Source organism: Populus nigra, chromosome 1 (assembly GCF_951802175.1).
Source record: "Populus nigra chromosome 1, ddPopNigr1.1, whole genome shotgun sequence".
Lineage (NCBI taxonomy): Eukaryota > Viridiplantae > Streptophyta > Magnoliopsida > Malpighiales > Salicaceae > Populus > Populus nigra.
This window is the reverse complement of record NC_084852.1, coordinates 26,909,628-26,933,959: the sequence shown is the minus strand read 5'-3', so window position 1 is coordinate 26,933,959 and position 24,332 is coordinate 26,909,628. Positions and strand designations below refer to the sequence as shown.

General features: G+C 35.1%; 2 protein-coding genes across 3 annotated transcripts; one reads left to right on the top strand and one right to left on the bottom strand.

The window, feature by feature from the left end:
- Nucleotides 1-2,278: 2,278 nt before the first annotated feature.
- On the bottom strand, nt 2,279-3,822 carry LOC133674663 (thaumatin-like protein 1). Of its 2 annotated transcripts, none has more exons than XM_062095883.1 (2): nt 3,606-3,822; nt 2,279-3,099 (listed from the first exon to the last, which is right to left on the bottom strand). In XM_062095883.1, exons 1-2 carry the CDS (start codon nt 3,661-3,663, stop codon nt 2,420-2,422), a joined length of 738 nt encoding a protein of 245 aa, XP_061951867.1. In that variant the 5' UTR covers nt 3,664-3,822; the 3' UTR covers nt 2,279-2,419. The 2 variants fall into 2 exon arrangements, with proteins under 2 accessions (XP_061951867.1, XP_061951862.1); XM_062095878.1 differs by having other exon boundaries at nt 2,279-3,114; nt 3,606-3,804.
- Nucleotides 3,823-21,561: 17,739 nt separating this feature from the next.
- Nucleotides 21,562-23,064, top strand: LOC133680921 (uncharacterized). Its single transcript, XM_062103971.1, has one exon. The coding sequence runs from the start codon at nt 21,562-21,564 to the stop codon at nt 23,062-23,064; it is 1,503 nt and encodes a 500-aa protein (XP_061959955.1).
- The last annotated feature ends 1,268 nt before the right edge of the window (nt 23,065-24,332 follow it).

The following is a 24,332-nucleotide window of genomic DNA, read 5'->3' as shown; positions in this document are numbered from 1 at the left end:
AAACTTGATTGCATGTCCTAAGGTCATGTTAAGACCTTGTCTAGTTAATTAAGAATGCTCTTACCCAAGGTTAAAGTTCAAGAACGGTATATATGATAACTATTGGGGTCATAGGTTTTCCTTCTTTTTTTGTATCGTTTGAAAATAAAAATGCATAGGACTGTCAGGGAGTTTTTCCATACCATGCTTGGGCTTTGGATCCCTTGTTAACGATGATGCATGAACCAGGCCGGCATGGAAATCTTCAATGACTATCGTGCACGATTTTTATGTTCAAAATATTCAGTACTCTAGATGTGCATAATTATTGGCCAAGCCGTAAATACAATTATTTTTGGTTGAAGAAGAATCGGTATGCGCAAGGGTTTCTGGTTCATTTCTTTTTACTGTCCCATGGCTTTTCGTTAATGCTAGTACAGCTATATTTCTCTTTTCTAATGTTAACTAGGCTGATATCTAGAAATAGGTTTATCACGGGTTTAAGAATATCAAAGAAAAGAAGGAAAAAAAAAACTTCTATGGGTCTTTAAGGCACAAAACACGCTACTAAGACAAATTTTAAGGGTTTTTTTTTTTTTTTTCACTAACGACATTTGTGGTAAATATGCCCAAACCTATATTTCATAGCATTTTTTTTTGTCGAGCTAATCTTAGTCTAATTTTAATTATTTTTCAAGTTTCGAAGAGCATTTATGCAATTAATTTTTCATTCTTTACCCTTTTATATTTAAAAACAAGTTTATTAAATCCACATGGAGCTTGCCTAAGTTTGAAAAATACGAAAAAAATTAATTTGTTTATTTTAATACAATGAATTAAGAACTTATACGTAAAATATATTTCTGATATTAAAAGAAACAAATGCAAAAATATCTTTTGGCTCTAGAATGACCAGGCTTGACCCATAAAGCCATGAGTTCACTTTATTGAGATAGACTTGCTTTAACAATAGATAAACAATTGATTAGAAAAGCACAACATTACCTTACAAATAAACAATACAGTTTATCTTAGGTATGATGTACTAGGGGTAATAATATCCACCCTATACACAATCAGTCTCCTTATCCAAACTCTAAAAACTAATTAGGATTTTCAGTGACCAAAATATAAGGTTGCGACTCCAAGCATTTTTTATTGATAGAGGACAAGAAGTCCATGTCCTTTTCGCACCATGTACACCAAAGTCCTGATCTAGGAGGATGATCACAATGATGCTATACCCGTGCTACATTCAACATTGTATGAGTTATCCTTTCTATTTTTCAATTCCTCTTATCCAAATAATGTGATACCCTCTCAAAATTCTTCTAAGTCAACATGTACTTCTACTAATTGATCTAACTATGAATGTGGTGGGCTGTAAATGAGTATACAAGATTAAACATATGGAAGATGGGACTTTCAAGCACTACAAAGCATGGTTGGTGGGCAAAGGCTATTATCAACAAAAAAAAAATTGATTTTCAAAAAACATTTAGTCTAGTGGTGAAGCCTTGCACTATTTAGACAATGCTCAATATTGGTGATACTCGAGGTTGGGTGATGCTTGAGGTTGGTCGACTTATTAGATTGATGTGTATATATACATGCTGCTTTTCTCAATGAATTTCTTGATACAGATGTGTTTATAATTCACCCTCCTAGCTTTATTGATCCTCAATCCCCAAACCACACTCGAAAACTAAAACATTTTTTTATGGTCTATATTAAGGAAAGAGACCATATATATATATATATATATATATATATATGTAAATACCTTATATAGAAATAGTTATCATATATAATATATTCCACCAGTGTATTGTATATAACCCTAAAGGTATAAATACAAAGGGATAGTTGCTTTATCAATCATCCATCACAATTATACGAAAGGCTATCTCTCAATTCTAACTGTCTAAAACAAGCATATCGTGCAAGGTTTGATCACTTAGTCAACTCTTAGTTTCTCAATCGATTTCATATTTGTAAATTTTTTTAAGTCATCATAGATTATATGATCGCGATATCTTTAAAGAAAACAAACTAAAAAAAAATTAGCTAAATATATTTATAAAATAAGCATCGAATGCATTTAAAACCAGTAAAAAATCCCATGGAAAGATTAGCACCTGATAACAAAGTTAACTCGGGAAAGAAAGGTGATAACAATGTTTCACTACATCTACTTAGTACGTATAAGTTGAAGGATTGCTACCTTGACCAATGAACTGAAAATATCGTTAATTGATAATGAATGGCATACAGTTTTACCATATCAACAGCATGAAAATTGATAATCGATCCTTTTGGGATATGTCAATCCCAAATCTATTATTCCATTTCTTTATTAATTATCATAAAAACATTTATTAAATGTGTTGTCCTCCAACTCTTTCCATAAAAAGAAAGAGTTGTGAACCACCACATTTGATCATGGACAAAAGGTAATCAAATAGTTGCCTCCACTAGGACAAGTAAACGTGCTCGATTTATCATCATAAGCATAACTATAAGCTTGAGGACACTGCTGCTTGAAAGTCTTCGAATATTGGGTAGGAGGACATGTGTCAGCTGTATTATGGTCTCCTGTGCAGCAGTACTGCGGCTGGTTAAATGCCAAACACGCACTCTTGCAGGCAATCACAGTCCCATCTGAACCTTTCACTGCTAAACTAGGATCACAAACAGCATTCACGTTAGCTGCACAGCTTGTAGAAGGGCAGCCAGTAGAACCTCCTTGCGGGGTTACCGAAATTGGGATGTTAAAGCCATCAACAAGGCTTATATCGTAAAAGTCTTTCCCACCATCACCGCTTAGAGTAAATTCTGCCAAGGATGCTGGTGGGATCGCACCGGCTCCATTGCATTCTATGACACCAGAGGCACAGTCAGCAGTGGCACAAACAAACTTTCCCGAGGCATCTGTAGAGCATTGCGTTCTGGCCCACAAGCGGCCAGACCAATTGACAGGGACACTCAGCGAAGATGAAGCACCCGTTGCCAATGTGAAGCCAGTTGAAGATAAAGACGGACCGCCAGCAGCCGTTAGAGTTCCTGGCCAGACTGTGTATGGACACTTGTTTGTGAAGTCGAAAGTCACAGATTGAGCTCCTGCATGCGTGCAAGCTGCGCAAGATTTATTTTTGTTGATATCAATAATTAAATATTGGTCGATTCAAATAAAAACACAAACAAGTTTTAAATACATCAAACTCTTGTTTCATGCTAATTTATGTGAATCTATTTTATTTTTTTTCATATAAAAAGAATAGGACTTGAATCTAAGACTTGGCCTTCGTTTTCTCTATGGGGGACTAGACGTCCGTACATTATTCAATATTTAAAATCTTGCATTAATTCACTTATTTTTCTTTTAAAAAGATAACATAACCAGGTTTATTTTTAATAGATATTTTTTTTTTTATCCGGCCACTCCCTTCTGGATATGTTTATTGGATTCACGAAATCCATTGAATAATGAAAAGTAATTTATATTGCATATGCAAACAGAAAATATATGTAATTTAAGAGCAAGGAGAATAATCAAAGTGAATAATATGCATAATAGAGTTTTGCATGCAAGAATCTAATATATGTAATATTGTAAAACTACTTGCCATAGAGGAAGATGACGAGGGTGAAGGTAATTATAGCAAAGGGCATACGACTCCCCATTGCCGAGATGCGTCGAATTAACTCCTTTTCAGTATCTTTTAAGAGATTTGAGGTAAGCAAGAAACACTCTATATTTTAAAAAAGATTGTGTTTGTCACTTAATATATAGTGTTAAATTTGCAGACTAGTAAACAGCCAAACAGAGGAACATGTGAAAATCAAGAAGAGAAAAAAGAAAAAGAAAAAGAAAAAGAGAAGTTTGTAACAACCATCTTCCACACGCACCGTCTCATCAACGATGACATTTGACAATGAATGTCAAATTATAAAATTATAATTTATTTATATTTATAAAAAAATAAATTATAAAATTGGGTCTGTCACCTAAAGTGTGCGGAGATCGTACATGCACTGACCTACACTCATCAACTATTTTTAATAGTATTTATATTTATTAAATTATAAAATCAGAAATAATCGACCCTGATAAAAAAAAAAAAAAAAACCCAATGAAATATACAAATGCCCTTGGTTTGAACCACAAGTGACAAGGGCAATTAGAGGAACGCCCTGCTTCTCACGTCAAATGAAACCAACACCCAATTGAAAATTGAATGTAACAGTACCGGTCCCTTGTTTGAACCAAGTAGATATCTCAATTGATGAGAAAGCAGACTAGTAAACAGCCAACAGTGGCAGTTCTCCTCCTGCATTACACCGTGATGAGTGCGAGACTCTTCAAAATTATCACACCGTGATGAGTGCGAGACTCTTCAAAATTGATGAGAAAGCAGAGGAGTCACTGCTTCTGGAATGAATGTAACTCTGGAATTATTCCAAATCCACAAGTTTCATAATGTTGTGTTGATTGTGAGACATTATTTCAAAAACTGAAGGGGGATAAAATTGTAAAGAATTCTAATTTTATAAATTATTTAAAACAAAAAACAATAATAAAAAAATAGAAACCATTCCGAAAAAATAAAAAATTGAAGGCATGCTTTAAAATTTTAAAGTGCCACACATAAAAATTTAGAAGAGAGAAAATAAAAAAAGTTGTCGCACCAAACTAAAAAGTTATCTGCCACACATGCCGCCTCATCCACGGCGGCAATTGATCAATGAACATCCTTGTATCTGCCTGAAGTGTGCGGGAATTGCCCACGCACTATCCTGTACTCATTAACTATTTTTTTTAATATTATTTTATATTTATTAAATTATAAAATTGAAAATAAACAACCCTGATATAAAAAAAAATAAAAGACCCAATGAAAATATACAAATGCAGGAAAGCAGGAAGAGGGCCATTCTCACAAGAAAATTGATTTACACCCGATCGACATAATATTTTGTAAGTGTAAAAGCTATATTTCTGTGTCTATAATATAAATATCAGGTAAATTTTTTTGATGGAAATATCTTTTTAATAAATATCAAAATATTTAATATCACTGAACATATATCTAATTGTGTTTAATAATTTTTTTATTTGAATAAATTTATATTTAACCAAAAGATTATATGTGTCAATAAAACAATGTCTACCCAATATATATATTTTTTATTTTGTATTTTAAAATATTATGAAATGAGCATCACTTGCTTATATTTATTTAATTAATTAAATTAAATGAAATGAAAAAAATGTCTATAAAAAAAACAACAAATAAAAAAACTCAAGATATCTCGAGTCATTTTCAAAATAAGTAAAAAATCCTATAGGAATAAAATAAGAAAAATCAATGGAGCCCGATATCCAATTAAATAAATGTTAAAGGATGAAACTGAAATAAAAACGAGCTTAAAAAAAAAACAAGCAAACTCAGGCAAACCTTATAAACCTGAGTTAATCTCTAAAACTTACAACTCATGAAATCCTAGATTCGAGCTTGATTAAGAAGCACAATTCTCAACTAATTTAATGTTGAATAATGAAAACAGGAAAAAAATCAATTTAAAAAAAATATTAAAGTGAAAAAACATACTAATTAAAAGAATAAAAATTAAAAAAAAAACTTATGAAGGATGATATTGTAAAAGAAATCGAAAAAAATCTTAAGTGACTAACTAGATATCTCAATTAATGAGAAAGCAGAATAGTAAACAGGAAATTAGAGGAACTCCCTGCTTCTCACGTCAAATGAAAGCAACACCCAATTGAGTAACGAATGTAACTCTGGTCCCTTGGTTTGAACCACAAGTGACTAACTAGCAGACTGGTCAACAGCTTATTAGAGGAATTGAATGAAAGCAATTGAATGCAGGAAGAGGGCCAGGCTAGTAAACAGCCAACAGCGGCAGTTCTCCTCCAGCATATGCAACTGAGGAGCCGTGATGAAGGCGACACTCTTCAAAATAAATCTTGAATCGATTGACTGATGCTCTTTTCTTTTTTGTCGGTGTATAAATTAGTGGTTAGCTAATTAATTATCACACCGTGATGAGTGCGAGACTCTTCAAATCCAATTGTCGAATGAATGTAACTCTGGAATTATTCCAAATCCACAAGTTTGATAGTGTTGTGTTGATTGTGAGACATTATTTTAAAAACTGAAGGGGAAAAATTGTTAAAGAATTCTAATTTTATATTTATTCCAATTCAAACAAGTAATAATTAAAAGAATACGAATCATATCTAAAAAAATAACAAATTAAAAGTGTGTTTTAAAATTTTAATGCCAATAAAATGATGTTTACCCAATACAATTTATTTATTTATTTTGTATTTCAAAATATTATAAAATCAGCATCACATGCCTATATTTAATTAATTAATTAAATGAAAGAAATATCTACAAAAAAGAGAAATTATAAAAAAAACAACAACAAATAAAAATACTCGAGATATCCGAGTCGTTTTTGAAAATAAGTGAAAAATTCTATAGAAAAGAAATTAAAAAAAATCAATGGAGCCCGATATCCAATTAAATAAATGTTAAAGTATGAAACTGAAATAAACATGAGTTTTAAAAAAGGAAAAAAACCAAGTAAACTCGGGCAAACCTCCTAAACCCTGGTTAATCTCTAAAACTTGCAACTCATGAAATCCTAGACTCGAGCTTGATTACGAAGCACAATTCTCAACTAATTTAATATTGAATAATGATAACAGGAAAAAAATCAATTTAAATAAACTAGCAAAGTGAAAAAACATAGCAATCAAAAGAATGATGATTAAATCTGATAGGAAAAAAAAACTTATGAAGGATGATATTGTAAAAAAATTCAAATTAAAAAATTATCTCAAATAAAAAAATAACAATTAAAAGAATAGAGACAAAATTTGAAAGATAAAAAAACTGAAAGGGGATGAAATTGTAAAAGAATTCCAATTTAATAAATTATTCCAAACAAAACAAACAATGATAAAAAAAACATCACCAAATCCGAAGAAATAACAAATTGAAGGCGTGCTTTGAAATTTTGAAGGGGCACATGTGAAAATCAAGGAGAGAGAAAAAAAGAAGAGAAAGAAAAGGTTGTTTGCACCAAACCAAACAACCAGTTCACTTGGTCTTACCAAACAGTCAACCATATCAACTTAAATACTAGATTTTGATTAATCTAAGATATAAATATCTACATAATCACTTAAATGAACAATTAATTCTTAATGACTAATGAATGTAACTCCGGTCCCTTGTTTGAACCACAAATGACTACCTAGATATCTCAATTAATGAGAAAGCAGACTACTAAACAGCCAACAGTGGCAGTTCTCCTCCAGCACCAGCAACAGACGAGCCGTGACGAATGCAACACTCTTCAAAATTATCACAATGCGAGACTCTTTAAAATTTAAAGAAAAAATAATAATAAATTCACCACCTAATAATTAAAAAATAAAAATCCAAAAATAAACGTTGGTTATAGATTAAGTCGAAGGAAGATCGATGTCACCCTTACTGCATCCTTTGAAATGAAAGGTTATCTCATCAATGCATTTTAAGAAATTTATTCCATGCATGATATTGATTATTTAAATTTATTTCTAATCTTATTCGTGATTTTAATCATATTTGGCCACCAGTAGTACTGTTTCAGATCCTGGTACATCTTAGTACTACTTGGATGTACAGTGAACTTAGACTCGTGGGCCTCTTGTAGTAACTTTTGTTTAATGACTTTGTTGTCAGGCACATACATGCGTCGCCCCAACATCACTATTCCATCATCTCCCATTTGAAAAAGAGTTTCACCTCCGAATTCCAGTTTGATTCTTACTTTTGACACTTCATCATCAAGCTGTTGTGTCTCTAATATTTGCTCTCGATATCCTGACTTCACCCTTAGTTGAGCTATTAAGGATCCTTCCGAACTCCCATTTAATACTGCCCCTAATCTCTTTAGCTCAATCATGGTTTTCTCATCCTAAGTTGCTAGTCCACCTATAATTTCCTTGTCTTTACGGCTGAGAGCATCTGTGACTACATTCACTTTTACTGGATGATAATCTATAATACAGTCGTAGTCTTTAATTAATTCTACCCATCTCTGTTGTTGCATGTTCAACTCCTTCTGTAACATCAGATATTTAAAGCTCTTATGATCTGTGAAAATTCAAACCCGGGATCCGTATAAGTAGTGCCTCAATACTTGTAAGGCAAAAAATACTGCTGCCAATTCTAATTCATGAACTGGGTAGTTGATTTCATGAGTCTTCAGTTGTCTCGATGCATAGGCAACTACTCTTCCATGCTGCATTAGGACACAACCTAGTCCTTTACTTGAGGTATCGTTGTAGACTACAAAACCTTCTGTTCCGGATGGAAGGATTAGTAGGGGGCAGTAGTAAGCCTTCTCTTCAATTCATGAAAGCTCTCATTGCACTTCTTTGACCACTCATATCTTATATTCTTCCTAACGAGTTGTGTCAATGGAGTTGCTATTGTTGAAAACCCTTTGATAAACCTTTTATAATACCCTGCCAATCCAAGAAAACTACGGATTTTAGTTACCGTAGTAGGCCTTTCCCACCTCAGAACTGCTTCCACCTTCTAAGGGTCCATAAAAATGCCTTCTAAAGACATTACATACCCTAAAAGGTAACTTCTTTTAACCAAAAGTCATATTTATCCAACTTGGCATACAACTGACAGCTCCTCAGAGTCTGTAGTGTCTGTCTCAGGTGCTGTTCATGCTCCTTATAGGATTTGGAGTAAACCAAGATGTCATCGATGAATACGACAACAAACTTATCAAGGTATGGTTGGAATACCCGGTTCATTAAATCCATAAAAGTGCTGGAGCATTATTTAATCCAAATGGTAGCTCCAAGAACTCAAAGTTTTCATAGCGAGTTCTGAAGGCAATTTTCAGCACATCTTGCCCTTTAATTCGCACATGGTATTAACATGATCTTAAATCAATCTTTAAGAACACTTTAGCACCCTTCAACTGATCAAATAAATCATTTATCCGAGGAAGCAGATATCTGTTCTTTACCGTCACTTTATTCAGCTAATGGTAATCTATACAAAGCCTCAACGTTCCATCTTTCTTCAAAAATAATACAGGTGCCCCACAATGTGAGTTGCTTGGTCGTATGAACCCTTTGTCTAAGAGCTCCTGCAATTGAATTTTCAACTCATCCAATTCCTTAGGGGCCATTCTATACGGCGGTTGGGCTATATGAGACACCCTAGGCAATATGTCGATGGTGACTTCAACTTCTCTTTCTAGGGGTAGTCTCGGCAGTTCTTCTGGAAATACATCTGGAAATTCCCTCACAATTGGAATGTCAGACAGTCCTATTTTACCCTTTTTCGAATTTATCACATAGGCATGGTATGATGTACAACCTTTCTTTAGTAGTTTTCTCGCAGCCATAGCCGAGATTATATTCTCTTAGGTTGGAAATTCTCTCCTTCTTAAAGACCATTGTTTCACCCTTAGCCCCCTAGAAGGTTACTGTTTTTGTAAAGCAGTCTAGACGAGCCTTATTTTTACCCAACCAATTCATGCCTAGGGTTATATCAAAATCACTTAATTCTAGGGGTATTAAATCTGCTTCTAGTTCACACCCATTAATGTTAATTCCCACCCCTTTCGAATATAATTTATGTTTCCACAGTTTCACCCAAAGCTGTCCCAATAATAAATCCTTTTTCTACCATTTTTGTTCCCTTATTCAGTTTGGCTACATTTTTATTTGTTATAAAGGAATGGGTGGCACCAGAATCAAACAAAACATGCATTTGATAGGTATTAATTTGCAGCATACAGGCCACCACATCTGATATCGCTTTGACATCCTCCTGGGTTGTATGAAAAAATCTTCCCTGACCTCTTTCATTTTGCATTCTAGGTCGTCCCCTATTAGAGTTGACTCCTGACTTAATCGTCTTTCCTGGTTTGTTCACTGTGATGGACTGCTGGTGACTCTAACTTGGCTGCCTTTGATTCTGAGGTTGTTTAGTATTTCACCAGGGGCATTCTCTTTTAAAGTGACCCTTCTCACCACAATGATGACATCCTCTTCCCAAGTACTAGCATGCTCTCCACCTATGACCTTCTCCTTAGCATATATAGCATCGACCAGGAGAAACCAAGCAATTCCTAGGGTGTCTTTGTTCGCACTATGCACAAAAAGGGTAGACAATGTCTTTCTGATAATTAGACCCCCCAAAGCAACAGTTCTGGAGCGAGCCTGACCACCTCCTGACTTCCCACTGATATTCTGTCGAGAACTAGCTGATGTCCCCCCATCTTTTCTTGAATTGAAAGAACTGTCCGCCTTTACCCTTCTTTGGAAGTGGTGGTTTACCTGAAAATTCCATATCCTTTTGTTTTCCTACACCCCTATGACTCTGTTGGCCTTCTTCCATACAAGCCTCTAAGGCCTGTGCTGCTTTAATCAGTTCCTTTACTGTCTTGAATTGTAAAGCAATCAACCCCTGCTTCAATTCTTGTCTAAAACCATCCCTTAACTTTTCTATCATGTGTTGTTCTGATGGGACATAATGTGGTGCGAATAGTGAGAGGTCATGAAATCGCCTCTCGTACTCGAGTAATGACATCCCCTCTTGTCTCAAGGCTAGGAATTCCTATTCCTTCATCTTTCGATGATATTTGGAGTAATATTGATTCTCAAACTCCGTCTTGAAATCATCCTAGGATAGGGTTTTTGTAGCCCTCTTCAACTGAACTGTCTCCTACCAAGTCATAGCACCGTATGATAGTAATTATGTAGCACAATCTTCCTGTAGATAATTTGGTATCTTAATTTGAATCATCGTTTTCTCTACCTTTCTAATCCACCTTCCTACCACTTCAACATCTTATTCACCTAAGTAGGGTTCACAACCCATTTCTCTCATACTTTTCACCAATCGAACTAGATGTACCACATTATTAGTAGCTCTAGCTGCTTCTGAAACGATTTGTATGGTGTGTGCAAGTGGGGGTGTTGGCATAGGAGTGGCAGCATTACCCATACTTTCCATTAATGCTTTGACTAGTTGGGCCAAGAGCATCAAATCAACATAAGAAATAGATGACTCAACAGGTGTAGTCTGAGGGGGCTCCTCTGCTTGTTCCCGTGGAGCTGACATGGTCGGCCGAACATCCCCAGTTTTCCTTGGTGCCTGTTTGACTTGAGGCCCTGTTGATTCTTCATGCCTTGTTTGAGTTGATACTATTGGTGCATGTGAAGCAGTATCTTCCAAAGAGCTCTTTTCTTGCCCCTCGTAAAAGTCTATATCTCTGTCCCCCCTCCCTGTAGAGGATAGATGTGTTATAATCTCTTGGTGGGTACGTACCATCCTGCAATAAATTAACAAACATCAACAACTTCTTTTGAATTCTTCCCAGAATCCATACCAGGGCTCTGATACCAACTATAACAAACCCGACTGTATGATTTGATCAACGCTAAAAGATCCCAACATATGCTCTTAATTTGAGGGTAATTTTTTTTTTTGTAAAGAATTCTACCAAAATTTCAGTAGAGTTTCGTTTGTATTTAGGACATCCCAAGTTATCGACTACTATCAATTTACTCAATCAACCCATCATCACAAGATCCCATAATTACGGACCTTATTTCAATCATCAATATTCAACACCTCATACAATCCACACAATATATATATATATATTCTACGAATAAGTTCAATATGAACATAGCCCACAAATCATATTATAAAATTTAAAAGAAAAAGGGATACTAACATGTTAAGAGAGAATTTAAAACATAATAAGTATTCTTAAACATTTCAAAAGAGTTAATTACAGGATAACTAATGTACTACATGCTGAGCTAAGACTTTTATATATACATCCAGGTTTACACAAAAGCGTACTGCATAATCACGTTAATTCAATTATGCTTAAGTTAAATTTTATTTCCCCCAAATTCAATCAAGAACTCTAACTTTTCAAATTTAAAAAATTCAATCAATTAAGGACTTTAAGCCATTAAAAATCAGATCAAAAGTTTTTAGAATGCCTTACCAAGCAAGTAATTAAACTCTAAACACTACCCAATTCAAGCTTCCAACTCCTCTTCTTATTTAATCTTGGTCGAACTTCCCTTCTCCTTTTGTATTCACCTTTACTAGATTTTTCTTCCTTCCAATTAATGCTCACTAAGCTTGGTTAATGTTTTCTCAAGATCTCCTATTAAGATTTTATGTTTCCTTTACCATTTTTCTCTCTCACACATGTAAATGGTAGTTTCCCCCTCTTTTTTCTCTCTCTCTTTTTTCTTCTTGCCCGTGCACACACACATGCACACTTCTATATATATATATATATATATATATATATATATATATATATCAACTTTTTATCAAATTTCCTCTATATCCCAAATAGTAAATTTCTTGTTCCTAAGATAAAATTCCTGGATCCTGGTACTTGTCTATATAAACTTTTTACCTGGGTGAATTCCAATTTCATTTAGTTACATATTGACAATTTTATTTCCAGGTAACTCACTCCCAATAATATTTTATTCACTTTTCTATATTTGTTTTCATACTTGGTTTGTTCTAATGCTTATTTGGTACTTCTGATAAATCTATTCTATAAGCATTTAGATTGCTTTTCTGCCTAATTTTCAACCCGGGTTTACAAATATAATACATAAAAACACACACACACACACACACACATATAGTATTATTCATTTTATCATTTAATACATGTATACATATTTCAAATATATCTATTACTATTTTATTTTTTGTTGAATATTAAATAACAGTAGAACAATGGATACCATTATGGATATATACTCGAAATCCATTTAATAAAGTATGAATATCTGAATTTTTTATCCAATTAATAATGAGTAGGGTATAGATATAGAAAAACCCAACTCATAGATATCCATTGCGATCCCTATACATAATTTCAATATATAAAATCAATTCATTAATTCAGTTATTTTTATTTTACAAAGATAAAATGATGATAAGTGCAAAATATACATATGTTTTTATTCATTTTACATTATGCTTTTAATGTGTTTTAAGCTTATTTGAGCTCATTAAAAATAATTTTATGAGTTTGGCATGCGTAAGAGACTTGAATTAATTGTTAAAAGATAAGAAATTCTACATTTTATGTTTCGAACCTTGGTTTTTCTGACAGGTTTTTCACCAAGTTGGAGTTACAGAATGAGAACGTGGCTTAATCAAAGTTGAACTACACATATCCAGCTTTTCAGGAAGGTATTAAGGGCAGAAATCTAATCTCATTTGAACCTTTAATCGGATCTGCAAAATCAGGCCAGAATATTACTTGGAACAAAATTCTCTACTTGCACACTAGATATTCAAACGAGCATATCTTGAGTTTTAGATATCGATATCAGGAAATTCAAAAGCCCAGATTCATCTAAACATCTAGGGATATAACTTTTATGAGGGGCTCCAGGTTAGATAAAATTGTTTTCAAGACGAAAATCTTGGTGCAAGTCGGATGGCGGGTTTTGTCTCTTAATCTAATGGGAAACTAACAAGATGGGAATCCTATCATTTAAAGAAAATCAAATGGGATCATATAGATATTGTCTATAGCCTGTAACCTTCTAGTATTTAACCTTGATATCTTATCATGAAGGCTGCTACTTAGGATTTTAAAAAAATAAGGAGATCAACGTGACAAAGCATAAAGGGAAAAAATGTTCTTTTCCATTGAAATTTTCAGAGAGTTCATCTTTGCTGTTGGAATTTTCAAAGACCATGAGCAACTAATTGTCAATTTCAATTCAAGGGGAATAAACACCTTCTCTATTATCAAGTTGTGAGAAGTAACATTATCATTGTAATTCTTTTAGACTCAAGTACTTATTTTTTCTTATTTCAGAATTATGCTATTGATTTCTGCTCAACATAATTGAATTGTTTTGAGATGACATGTATGCTTTCTAGTTTTTTTCAATCTGTAATTGTTGTTAGAGACTGTATTTAGAAGAAAAATAATTAATTTGATTGTTGCAGCTCTCATCTTAATTTATTAGGGAAGAATAAGTTAAGTTAAATAAACAGTTGCTTAGTATAAATTTGACAGACTTTGCTCTTAAGGTTACTTTTGAAATAATAGGAATTGATTTTCAATATTAAATTTGTTTGATGGTAACAAATTGATTAGAAAGCTTTGTCTAATTAATTTACTGATAGTCTCCTTGATTCCACTTAGCTTTAAGAGATATCGAATTTATTTACATGACTTGAAAGAACATTTATTTTTACTTTGATGATCAACAAATTTATAGGAATGAATGTATGAACCTTTTGAATTGAGTTAACAACATATCAATTTTTCAATTTTATTTCTAGAATCTCATTTCTTTAATTATTCAAATACCCCCTTTTTATTTATTTCAGTTTCTTGTAGGAAGATAAAAAATTTTTTCCAAATAAAAACATGCAAAGTGTGTGAGATATTTGTTTTTGGAAGTTAGTTGATTGAATATTATAAGATGGTTGAATATAACCATTAAATTTGAATTTTGAGAATTTTTAGATCATTGTGAAAAATCTTGCAATGAATATTATATGTACCAATTATTTTTTATAAAAATAATGATTGACTAATAAACCCAAGATTGTATGGTCTAACCTTAGGCTTTGTCTTTCAGATATTGATTAATAAAAAAAATAAAATAAAAATAAAAATAAAATTGTCCTTGTATTAATTGTTCTTATCAATTGATTAATTAATCCAAGATAGAATGGTCTTATACTAGGTCCTGTCTTTCGAGTGTCATTTATCGAGCAACATGATCAATTAATATTTGATCAATGAATTAATTGTTTCTATCGATTACTAATTGACTCATGATGATATGATCTAATATTGGGCTATGTTCTCCTGGTGTCGATAAGTGTATAATGGTACCAATTAATACATGATCTCTATGATATTAACCAATAAAATTAAGTAGCCCAAGATGGAATGGTTCAATAGTGGGCCCTATTCTTTGGATGCTATGAAATGAATAATATAAATTTTCAACCCATAATAAGCCTCATATATAGATGTGCTCAACATTTCCAAATAACTGAGGATTGAAAGGTCAATAGTATAACCTGTTCTTTAAATGTTGTTTAATAAATAATAAGAACAATACATCGAATAACATATATAACAGTTTAGGTGAACCATAAAAAAACACATTTATCATTGAAAACAAAAAACAATGCAACTTACCTTAGATATGATGTATAGGGTTATGTCTATCTTACCTATTAAATAACCAACTCCTTACCACAATCTCTAAAGACCTGTTAGGGTTTCTAGTTATCATAAATCTAGGTGGCGACTTATTTTTTTTTTTTAACCTTTTTTTTCACATAGCTCGCCCCGATGTCCACATGCAATACAAGTTTTTTGAGGTAAAAAAATATTATAAAAATAACACAATAAATTAGTTGCATTGTTAGGAACGACGCAACCATATAAATTACGTTGTTCTCAACAATACAATTCAATATCTTACACTGCTAAGAATATCATAAACCTATTGAAATATATATATTTTTATTTTAATTTAGAATTTTAAATAATTTTTTTCCTCTGCAAATCAAAATAACTAATTTATTGATGTCATTTTATTCTCAATAATTATGATAATTATCAATGAAAATGATTGGTTATAATCAATTTATATTTCACTACAATTCCTTAACTTATAATTAATTAATAATTGTTGATACACGACGTCGGGCGACGGCTCCCGCTTTTTTGTTTATTTTAACAAAAATGGTTTTTTTCTCGATTGAGGGAAACAAAAATTTTATTGGAGTCGCCATCTAGTAATTTGAGGGAACTAGAAATCCCAAATTAGACACTGGTCCCAGAGATTCGGGTACGGGATTAGTTATGATTAAGGGAAGGTAGACACCACCCTTAAAACATCCTTTCAATAGAAAGGTTACCCTTACTTGTGTGTTTTCTATTTGATTCACAATGCGATTATATTTTGGGCTTATTTGTAAATTTTTTAATGATTAAAGTCGGTCCCTAAAAATAGGAGTCACATTAAAAATGACATCAGTCCCTAAAAATTAGGAGACTCGTCTAAAATATTGACGTTTTTTCCCTAAAAAGGAGAATTACGTCTGTGTTACCAAAAGAAATAATGGATATAATCCATTATATTTTGGGTTTATTGGTAACTTGTTTTTTTTTTTAATGGTTAACGTCGGTCCCTAAAAATAGGAGACGCGTTAAAAATGACATCAGTCCCTAAAAATTGGGAGACTTGTCGACTTTGGTTTTTGTATTTTTTTTACAACATGCAAGAAAATTTACAAGCATTTATATATAAAAAAATATCAAAAATACCAGTTGAAACCCAAAAAATTACCTGAGTGTCAATGTATAGGTAAAAGACTGAAATACCCTCGGATTTCTCGAAAAATTACGAAAATGCCACTGGCGGCGCGTGTGGCACACGCGCGGTTACTGTGGGCGGCGGCGAGATTTCCCGGCGAGATTTCTGTCCAACCAACGGTCGATCCTGGTAGATCTGAGGACGAGGATTCTGATGGAGGTGGTATCGTCGGCCGTTGATGGCTGACGAAGGAGAATTGACGACTTGAAGCTTCGGTGGCCGCCGACAATCGCGGCCCTTTTCCGGCCAAATGAGGCGGCGAAATCAATGAAAACCACCGGGGGTTTTCTTTACATCAGGGGAGAAACCTTTCTGTGGTGGTGCGGAGGCTGGAGACGGCCGGAGGCTGGGAGATCGGGGGAGAGAGAGAGAGTCGCCGGCGAGAGGAGAGAGAGACTCTGAGTTGTGCTATGGTGTGAACGCGCGCATGGTTCACCGGTGCATCTGAAGGTTGTGAACCGTTGGATCGTCGTTGAACTGATCCTGCGGCTGCGATTGGATGGATCTGCAAGTTGATCGGACGGTCCGGATGAGAGGAGTCTTGATCTGGTGTGGCGCGGTGCACCGAAAGCTCGGTACACCGTGTGACGTGGCGCCACCGGATCTAAGGGAGAATTGTTTTAAGGGCTGAGATTGATTTGGGTTTTAATTGGGTGTGGTAAGCCCTATTGTATCTTATTAAATCAACGGTTCAGATCTGAACACTATAGATCTAACGGATCTGCTTTAAGAAAAATTGTGTACGCACAACTACTCCGCCTACAATTAGTGTAACTGCCCCGCCTAATATAACAAATTTGTATTATTAATTTTGTTTTATTATATATAATAATAAACAAATCAGTATTAGAAAAATCTCGTTTCAACCGCTAAAAATCAATTTTAATGACCGAAAATAATAGTTTTGACCCAAAATAACTTGAAACTCATTTTTTACCCCGGTCGACATGGTTGGACCCGTATGGACTCGGTGGACTCGGTTTTGACCGAATATGACGGTTTTGACCCAAAACGACCCGACATTTATTTTTTACCTTGGTCGACATGGTTTGACCCGTATTGACCCGGTGGACTCGGTTTTGGTCAAAAATGACGGTTTTGACCCAAAACGGCTCGAAACTCATTTTTTACCCTGGTCGACATGGTTTGACCCGTATTGACCCGGTGGACTCGGTTTTGACCCAAAACGGCCCGAAACTCATTTTTTACCCTGGTCGACATGGTTTGACCCGTATTGACCCGGTGGACTCGGTTTTGATGGAAAGATGCGGTTGACTCGAGAAAAGTATATTTTTGAATTTTTAAACTTTTTTCTTAATTTTTTTGGATTTTTATAAATAATAATAGAAATAAAATAACATTCGAGAAAATCTTGGTGGATCCAAAATTGGGTTACAATAATAATTATGATAATTATCAATGAAAATGATTAGTTGTGGTCAATTTAAATTTCAACAAGATTTCTTAATAGATTAGTTGTAGTCAAATTAAATCTCAATAGAATTCTTTAACTTTGTAGGTTAATTAATAATTATCAATGAAAATAATTAGTTGTAGTTGATATAAATTTTATTAACTTGGTTAATTAATAATAATCATAATTATCACACTGTGACAAATGCGAGACTCTTCAAAATTAAAGGAAAACAATATTGAAGTCACCACCTAGTAATAAAAAAAAACTAGAAATCATAAAATAGACACTGGTCAGAGATTTAGATATTGAGTTAGTTAAGCCTAAGGGAAGATCAATGTCATCGTTACCGTATCCCTTCAAACAAAAAGTTACCTCTATAATGTTTTTTTTCCAAATTTATTCTATGCATGCTATTAATTATCTAAATCTATTTCTATTTCTATTTGTGATTTATATTAATAAAAAATTGACGTTCCCTCAAAAAATTGACCTCCATAATTTTTTTCTTGGTGATTTTCCCTCACAGATACCAAAAGTTTTATGCTAATTCTCACAGGATTACAATAATAATTTTACTCACAACAAAACTCTCTCAAAGAGTAGATAATACAATTTAAACTCTAATATCTCCATAGCTCACTTAATAGATAGATGATTTGAAAGTGTTTAAGTGTAGTGAGTATGAGAATAAATACTCTAGTGCTAGAATATGAAGGCTCAATTTAACACAACCTTTGAGTATGATAGGTGTCATCACCCAATTTTGGGTGATTCCCCAAAATTCGTTTTTTTTCCCAAAAAATAAAATAATCAAAATAAAAAAAAAATAATAAAATAGAGGCTGGCAATGCGGAGAAAGCTGACCAAGAAAGGCTGCAAAAATAGGCAAAAATCAAGCTGCAATTTTCGGAGGCCCAAATGTACGCTGTTATGCGCAAAAATAGAAAAATGCAAATTCAAAGGTCAAATTAAATGAGCATTGGACGAATTTGCATAAAAATTAAGTCTAATGACATAATTAAATTTTTAATGGGCCAATTTGATTTAATCATGGGCCAAATTGAATGTTAATTATGTTTAAGAATTAATTTGGGTCCAATTGAAGGATTTAATTAAGTGCAAGGACTTAATTACACTTTAAGCGGATCAAAATTAATTTGAGGTCTTAATCGGTGAAAAATTAAGTTTGGGGCCTAATTTAAACTTAATTGAAAGATTGGAATTTTGAAAGACCTAATTTAATTTTTACCAAGTTTTTGCAAAAAAAAAAAAAAAAAAAAAAAAAAAAAAAAAAAAAAAAAAAACCGGGTCACTGTTCATCATCTTCCCCGCGAAACTGCCCGAGTGGCAGACTTCAAGGAGCATTTTCGGCCTCGTTTCTTCCTCCAAATCCGACAACCCGTGCACCAAAATGTCCACAGGAAACCCCTTTATCCTCGAGAATGGTCCGGTCGGGTCAAAAAACTTTGAAACGGCTTCGTTTATTGGCCCAAAGTGGCCACCTCGTTCAGTCTGCAGCCTTGGATTGCCAAAATTTGGCAACTCGAGGTGCACACTTTGAACCAACGGCTTGGATTACTCGAGTCGAATCAAGGGCTGATACTTTTTCCACATTGAAGACAAGATTACCCTCTTTCCAGCCCTATAAATAGGAGCAATTTTCATGCTCAGAGGACGGAGGAAATCGAGCTCAAAGTTGGCCGAAAACCAGCCTTCTGTATTCATTTTTCCTGCAAACAATCCTTTTTCTGCTTCCTCTCTCCACCGTGGCCTTCAGCCACCACCACCTTCATCACCTGGCTTCTCACCATCATCCCCACCTCCAGTAGCCATAAAACCATCTCACGTGACAGTTGCACCACTTCTCTCCCTCTCTCCTCTGTAAAAATCTTCTCCTCTGCCACCGTGACTCCAGCAGCGGCGGCGACAGCAGAGGTAGCATCCACCACCTTGCCCAGAAGCTCTCTTCCTTCCCAAAGGCAGCCGGGGTAGCAGTTCTCTCCTCAGCCACACCAACAGCTCCAGCCGTGAGCTTTCCTTCTCCTCTGCAGGACTCGTTTCCTTCTTCTTCCAGCCGTGACCAGTGCACGCCGCCGGCCTCACCACCTCCAGTTGCACCGCGCTCCACCAGCCAGGCCGCCAACTCCCTCCAAGCCAGGTAATTCTCTCCTCCCCTTCCCCTTCTTCTTCGTCGTCTCAGTTCTTTGTTCACTGAGTGAACAGTGGACGTGAATTATAATTCACGTCCTACTGTTCACGCATGAACAGTAGACGTGAATTATAATTCATGTCTACTGTTCATGCAGTGTATTATATCTTTTTTTTTAAAAAAAAAAAACAATTTCAAAAATTAAAAAAAAATCCAAAAAAATTCAAAAATCATTTAAAAAAAAAAACTTGTGACTCTTTTAAATATTTTTCTGCCAAGTTTGCTTAATATTGGATTGTATACTTACATTGTAAGATACAAGTCCGGTATTAAAATACCCGGTTTTCTCCGAAATATTTTTTAAAAAACAAAATTTCAAAAAAAAAATATTTTATAGCATACGGCCAAGTCCTAAAGAATTTTCCAAGCATGTTTTCAAAAGAAATTCTATCTTTCTCACATTTTAAAAATCCAAAAAAAATGGATATCATAACTAGTTATGATCATCCATTAGGGTTTGGCCAAAATATCAAAAACCTTTTTCCAACCTTTTTTTTTTAGGATCCAGATGTAGGCTTTAATATTTGTGGGGTGTAAAATTACACGATAAAGTACACCCTCGGGTATTAAAGATACAAGGTGTAAATAAATGCAATCCTAAAATTTAGATTTTAGAATGGTTAGGATTTAACCCAATAAGATAGAGACTCCCTCACGAAGGGAGATCTATCTTGAACCTTAGAAAAGACCAACGAATAGAAACTCGACCTAGAAAAAAAATAATCAAACAACAATGCAGCTTACCTTAGGTAGGGTGCACTGGGGGTGATGCGTCTTCCCCTTGCACAACCAGTCCCTTACTCAGACTCTCGCAGACCATAGGTTCCTAGTGACCATAATACTAGGTGGCGACTCCAAAGAACCAAGCAAAACACAAATAATAGAAAAAATCGCCAGCGGACGCCACGCGGATTTCCGACGTGCGACAGAATGGCGACTCCACTGGGGAAAGCCATGTCTGGTCGGACTAAGCATTGATTGTTTGATTGTTTTTCTTTTGTTGGTCTTTAATTTTAGCTCGCATTTTTACCGCTTTAGCATGCATTTTAATTTTGCGAATAAACCCAATTCTAGGATTAGGTGGGGAGTAGCGGTCTGCCTCATGACTTTCAGTCGGGGTTCAGATTCGTGAAACATCCAACTATAAACTGAGTGTTTACTCGGTAATGGCGGTCACAATGTGTCCCAACCATTCCTTGTAAACCCCTATACTGCCTTCACGTGAGGTGGTCACTGGGCAGTTCATAGACCCTTTTAAGACTAGGTAGAAAGCCTACCCATCATGTAATGACCTAAAACCTTCCTTTAGAGCATGAACCCCTTACATATTCATTTTGCATGGGTTTTTGTCAGTCATACCCAATGTACCTACATTTGCATCCACACACATACATCCATCCATTGTAAATAACATACATACATGCAACAGGTTGAAATATAGGTCCCCAAATAGCCTATAACACCCGACTCTGAACACAAAACATGGAAGGTGAAGAGCGTGCTCACCGTGACGCCCATTTCCAAGAAGAGTTAGAATCTCTGAAAGCAAGCGTGGCTCGCCTCACTAGCTTACTCGAGCAAACACTTAGAAATGCCTCTGGTGAAGATCCTTCCAACCGGCCTGCTATTTTTGTTCAACCTCCAGCAACAGCTCAACCCGAAGAAAGAATGAGTGAACATGGTCATGAACCTCCACACAATCCAACTTTTGTGCACTCAATGCCACCAGCACCAACCCCCGCAATCATAGATGCATTTGCCAATGAGTCCCACAAGACCAAGTCATCTGATGACATTGATAAGATGGCAGCGCTAGAAGCTCGAATCAAAGCCATTGAGAGGGTAGACTTGTACAATCCAGTACGAGCAGTAGAAATGTGTTTGGTCCCAAATGTGGTTGTCCCGAAGAAGTTTCGTGTTCCTGAATTTATCAAATATACTGGAACACAATGCCCCATAACTCATCTCAAATCCTACTGTAACAAAATGGCAGAAGTAGTACATGATGAAAAACTACTAATGCATTTTTTCCAAGATAGCTTAAGTGGGGCGGCATTAAACTGGTACATGAGATTGGACAATACCAAGATCCAAAGATGGAAAGACTTGGTGGATGCTTTTGTCAAGCAATACAAGTATAATATGGACATCACTCCTGACAGAACCAGTTTGTCCAACCTAGAGAAAAGGGACAAGGAAAGCATAAGGGAATATGCTCAAAGGTGGAGAGACCTAGCTGCTCAAGTACATCCTCCACTCCTGGATAAAGAGATGGTCACTCTATTTGCCAACACGCTCAAGGACCCATACTACGAGCATGTGATGGGTAGTTCGGCCCAACAATTTATTGACGCTGTGGTAGTAGCTGAACGCATAGAGCAAGGAGTAAAGAGTGGTAGAATCTCTGTATCTGTGGAGAAAAGGGGCTTTGAAGGTAAAAAGAAAGAGGTTGACTATGTTGAAAGTGGATATAAGGGTAGGAAGAACCCATTCCAGAACTATCACACTCCATCCCCTTCGCCCCAAATTTCTAACATCAATCTCAACCCTATATTTCCCACAAGAAAACCTGAGCCTCAAACCACACACCAAAGAGTCCAAGAACAACTACCTCCATTACCGATACCCTTAAATGAGATGTACCAAAAGCTACTAAGCATCGGGCATATAGCTCCAGAACCCTTGACACCTCTGCAACCACCTTACCCTAACTGGTACAAGCCTGACCTTACTTGCGAGTACCATGCTGGTGCTGCGGGACACAACATTCATACTTGCAGTGCCTTCAAGAAGAGGCTTATGCATTTGATTAAAGCTGGATGGATAACCTTCGAAGGAACTCCAAACGTGGGTTCGAATCGTTTACCCAATCATGCTTCAGGTACTGGATCGGTGAATGCACTAGAGGTGGAATGTTTTGAAAACCTCAAAGCACTGATGGCAAGAGCAAGGTGTGAAAAAGGAAATGTGCACTCTCAAGGATAGAGAACAAAGTTCTACTATAGAATGGGAAGATGGAGCCTACCAAATTATTTCCTTTTGTTTGATCATGTCTGTTTCAACCTGTTTTAGTCTTGTTAGCAATTTAGCTCATAATGCCACAAGACTTTCTCTGTCAAATGAGCCTTTCCTGTTAATAAAATCATGTGTTTTCCTGTGTTCATGACATACCTTCATTTGTTTTGTTGTTTCATGTAAATAACACATTGAACATAACCTTTAAACATGAAACCATTGTGCCAAGAATCTTTGGGCGTGTTTCCCCTTTCTTCCAAAACTATGCATGTTTTCACAAGGATTTTTGGGAAATCAAAGTTTAGTACAAAAAACAGAAATCATGTTGATGTTTGTTTAAACAAACAAGTTTTGAAAATTCGGGTGATTCCTTAGAGAGGTAACCATACACCAAGAAAACCCAAAAAAAAACACAATGAAGTGACTCTAAAGCTGAGTTTTATTTGCATGAATAATGAGAAATCACTCTGCATACTCGCATGAAAGCAAGGCTTACCGATCCTAAATGCATGCATTTGAGATGAAGAAAGGCCACATTTGATAATCCTTTCACAAGGCTAAAATATATCATTTGCAGTCCCCTTTTGAGCCTAATAAATTTTTCTTGAAAAATAACCTTGGCTAGGATCACACCCCACACTGGGGGCAAGTGTAAAAAGTCCTCAATGACTAAAAATGCCCAAATAACTCTTGGGGGGCACGGAAAAGTCTTCAACGATGAAAGTGCCCAAACAATACTGGGGGGCATAAAAGCAAATTCTCAATCAATCGAAGGTGCCCATGCAAAGCTGGGGGCATAAGAAATATCCAAAGGATCCAAGATTCTGAGCATAAAAAAGGGCCAATGCAATGATGCTCAAAATCAAATGAAGAAAAAAACAAAGAGAAAGAGCCCAAGCCCAACATTGGGGGGCACCGTGGACCATTTTACAAATCAATTCCAAGGTCCAGAAATCTATGAACAAAAGAGTTTGGGATATAAGCACTAGTGATCCTTAGTCTTAAAGTCCCTTAAACACCTTTTGAGCCTACAAATATCCTTTTCTTCATAGCCAATAGCCCAAGCCTACATTACGTGCTTAATCAAGCCCTTTCTGATCAAAGGCAAGCAATCTGGATTGGTAGGCAGTGCTTTCTCATGCGAAGCAAAATCATTATTCATGCAAACAAAATGAATGCTTTAAAAACAGTTCTCAATAACCCTCAAATTGAAATTTCAACCTTTTGTGACCAACCAG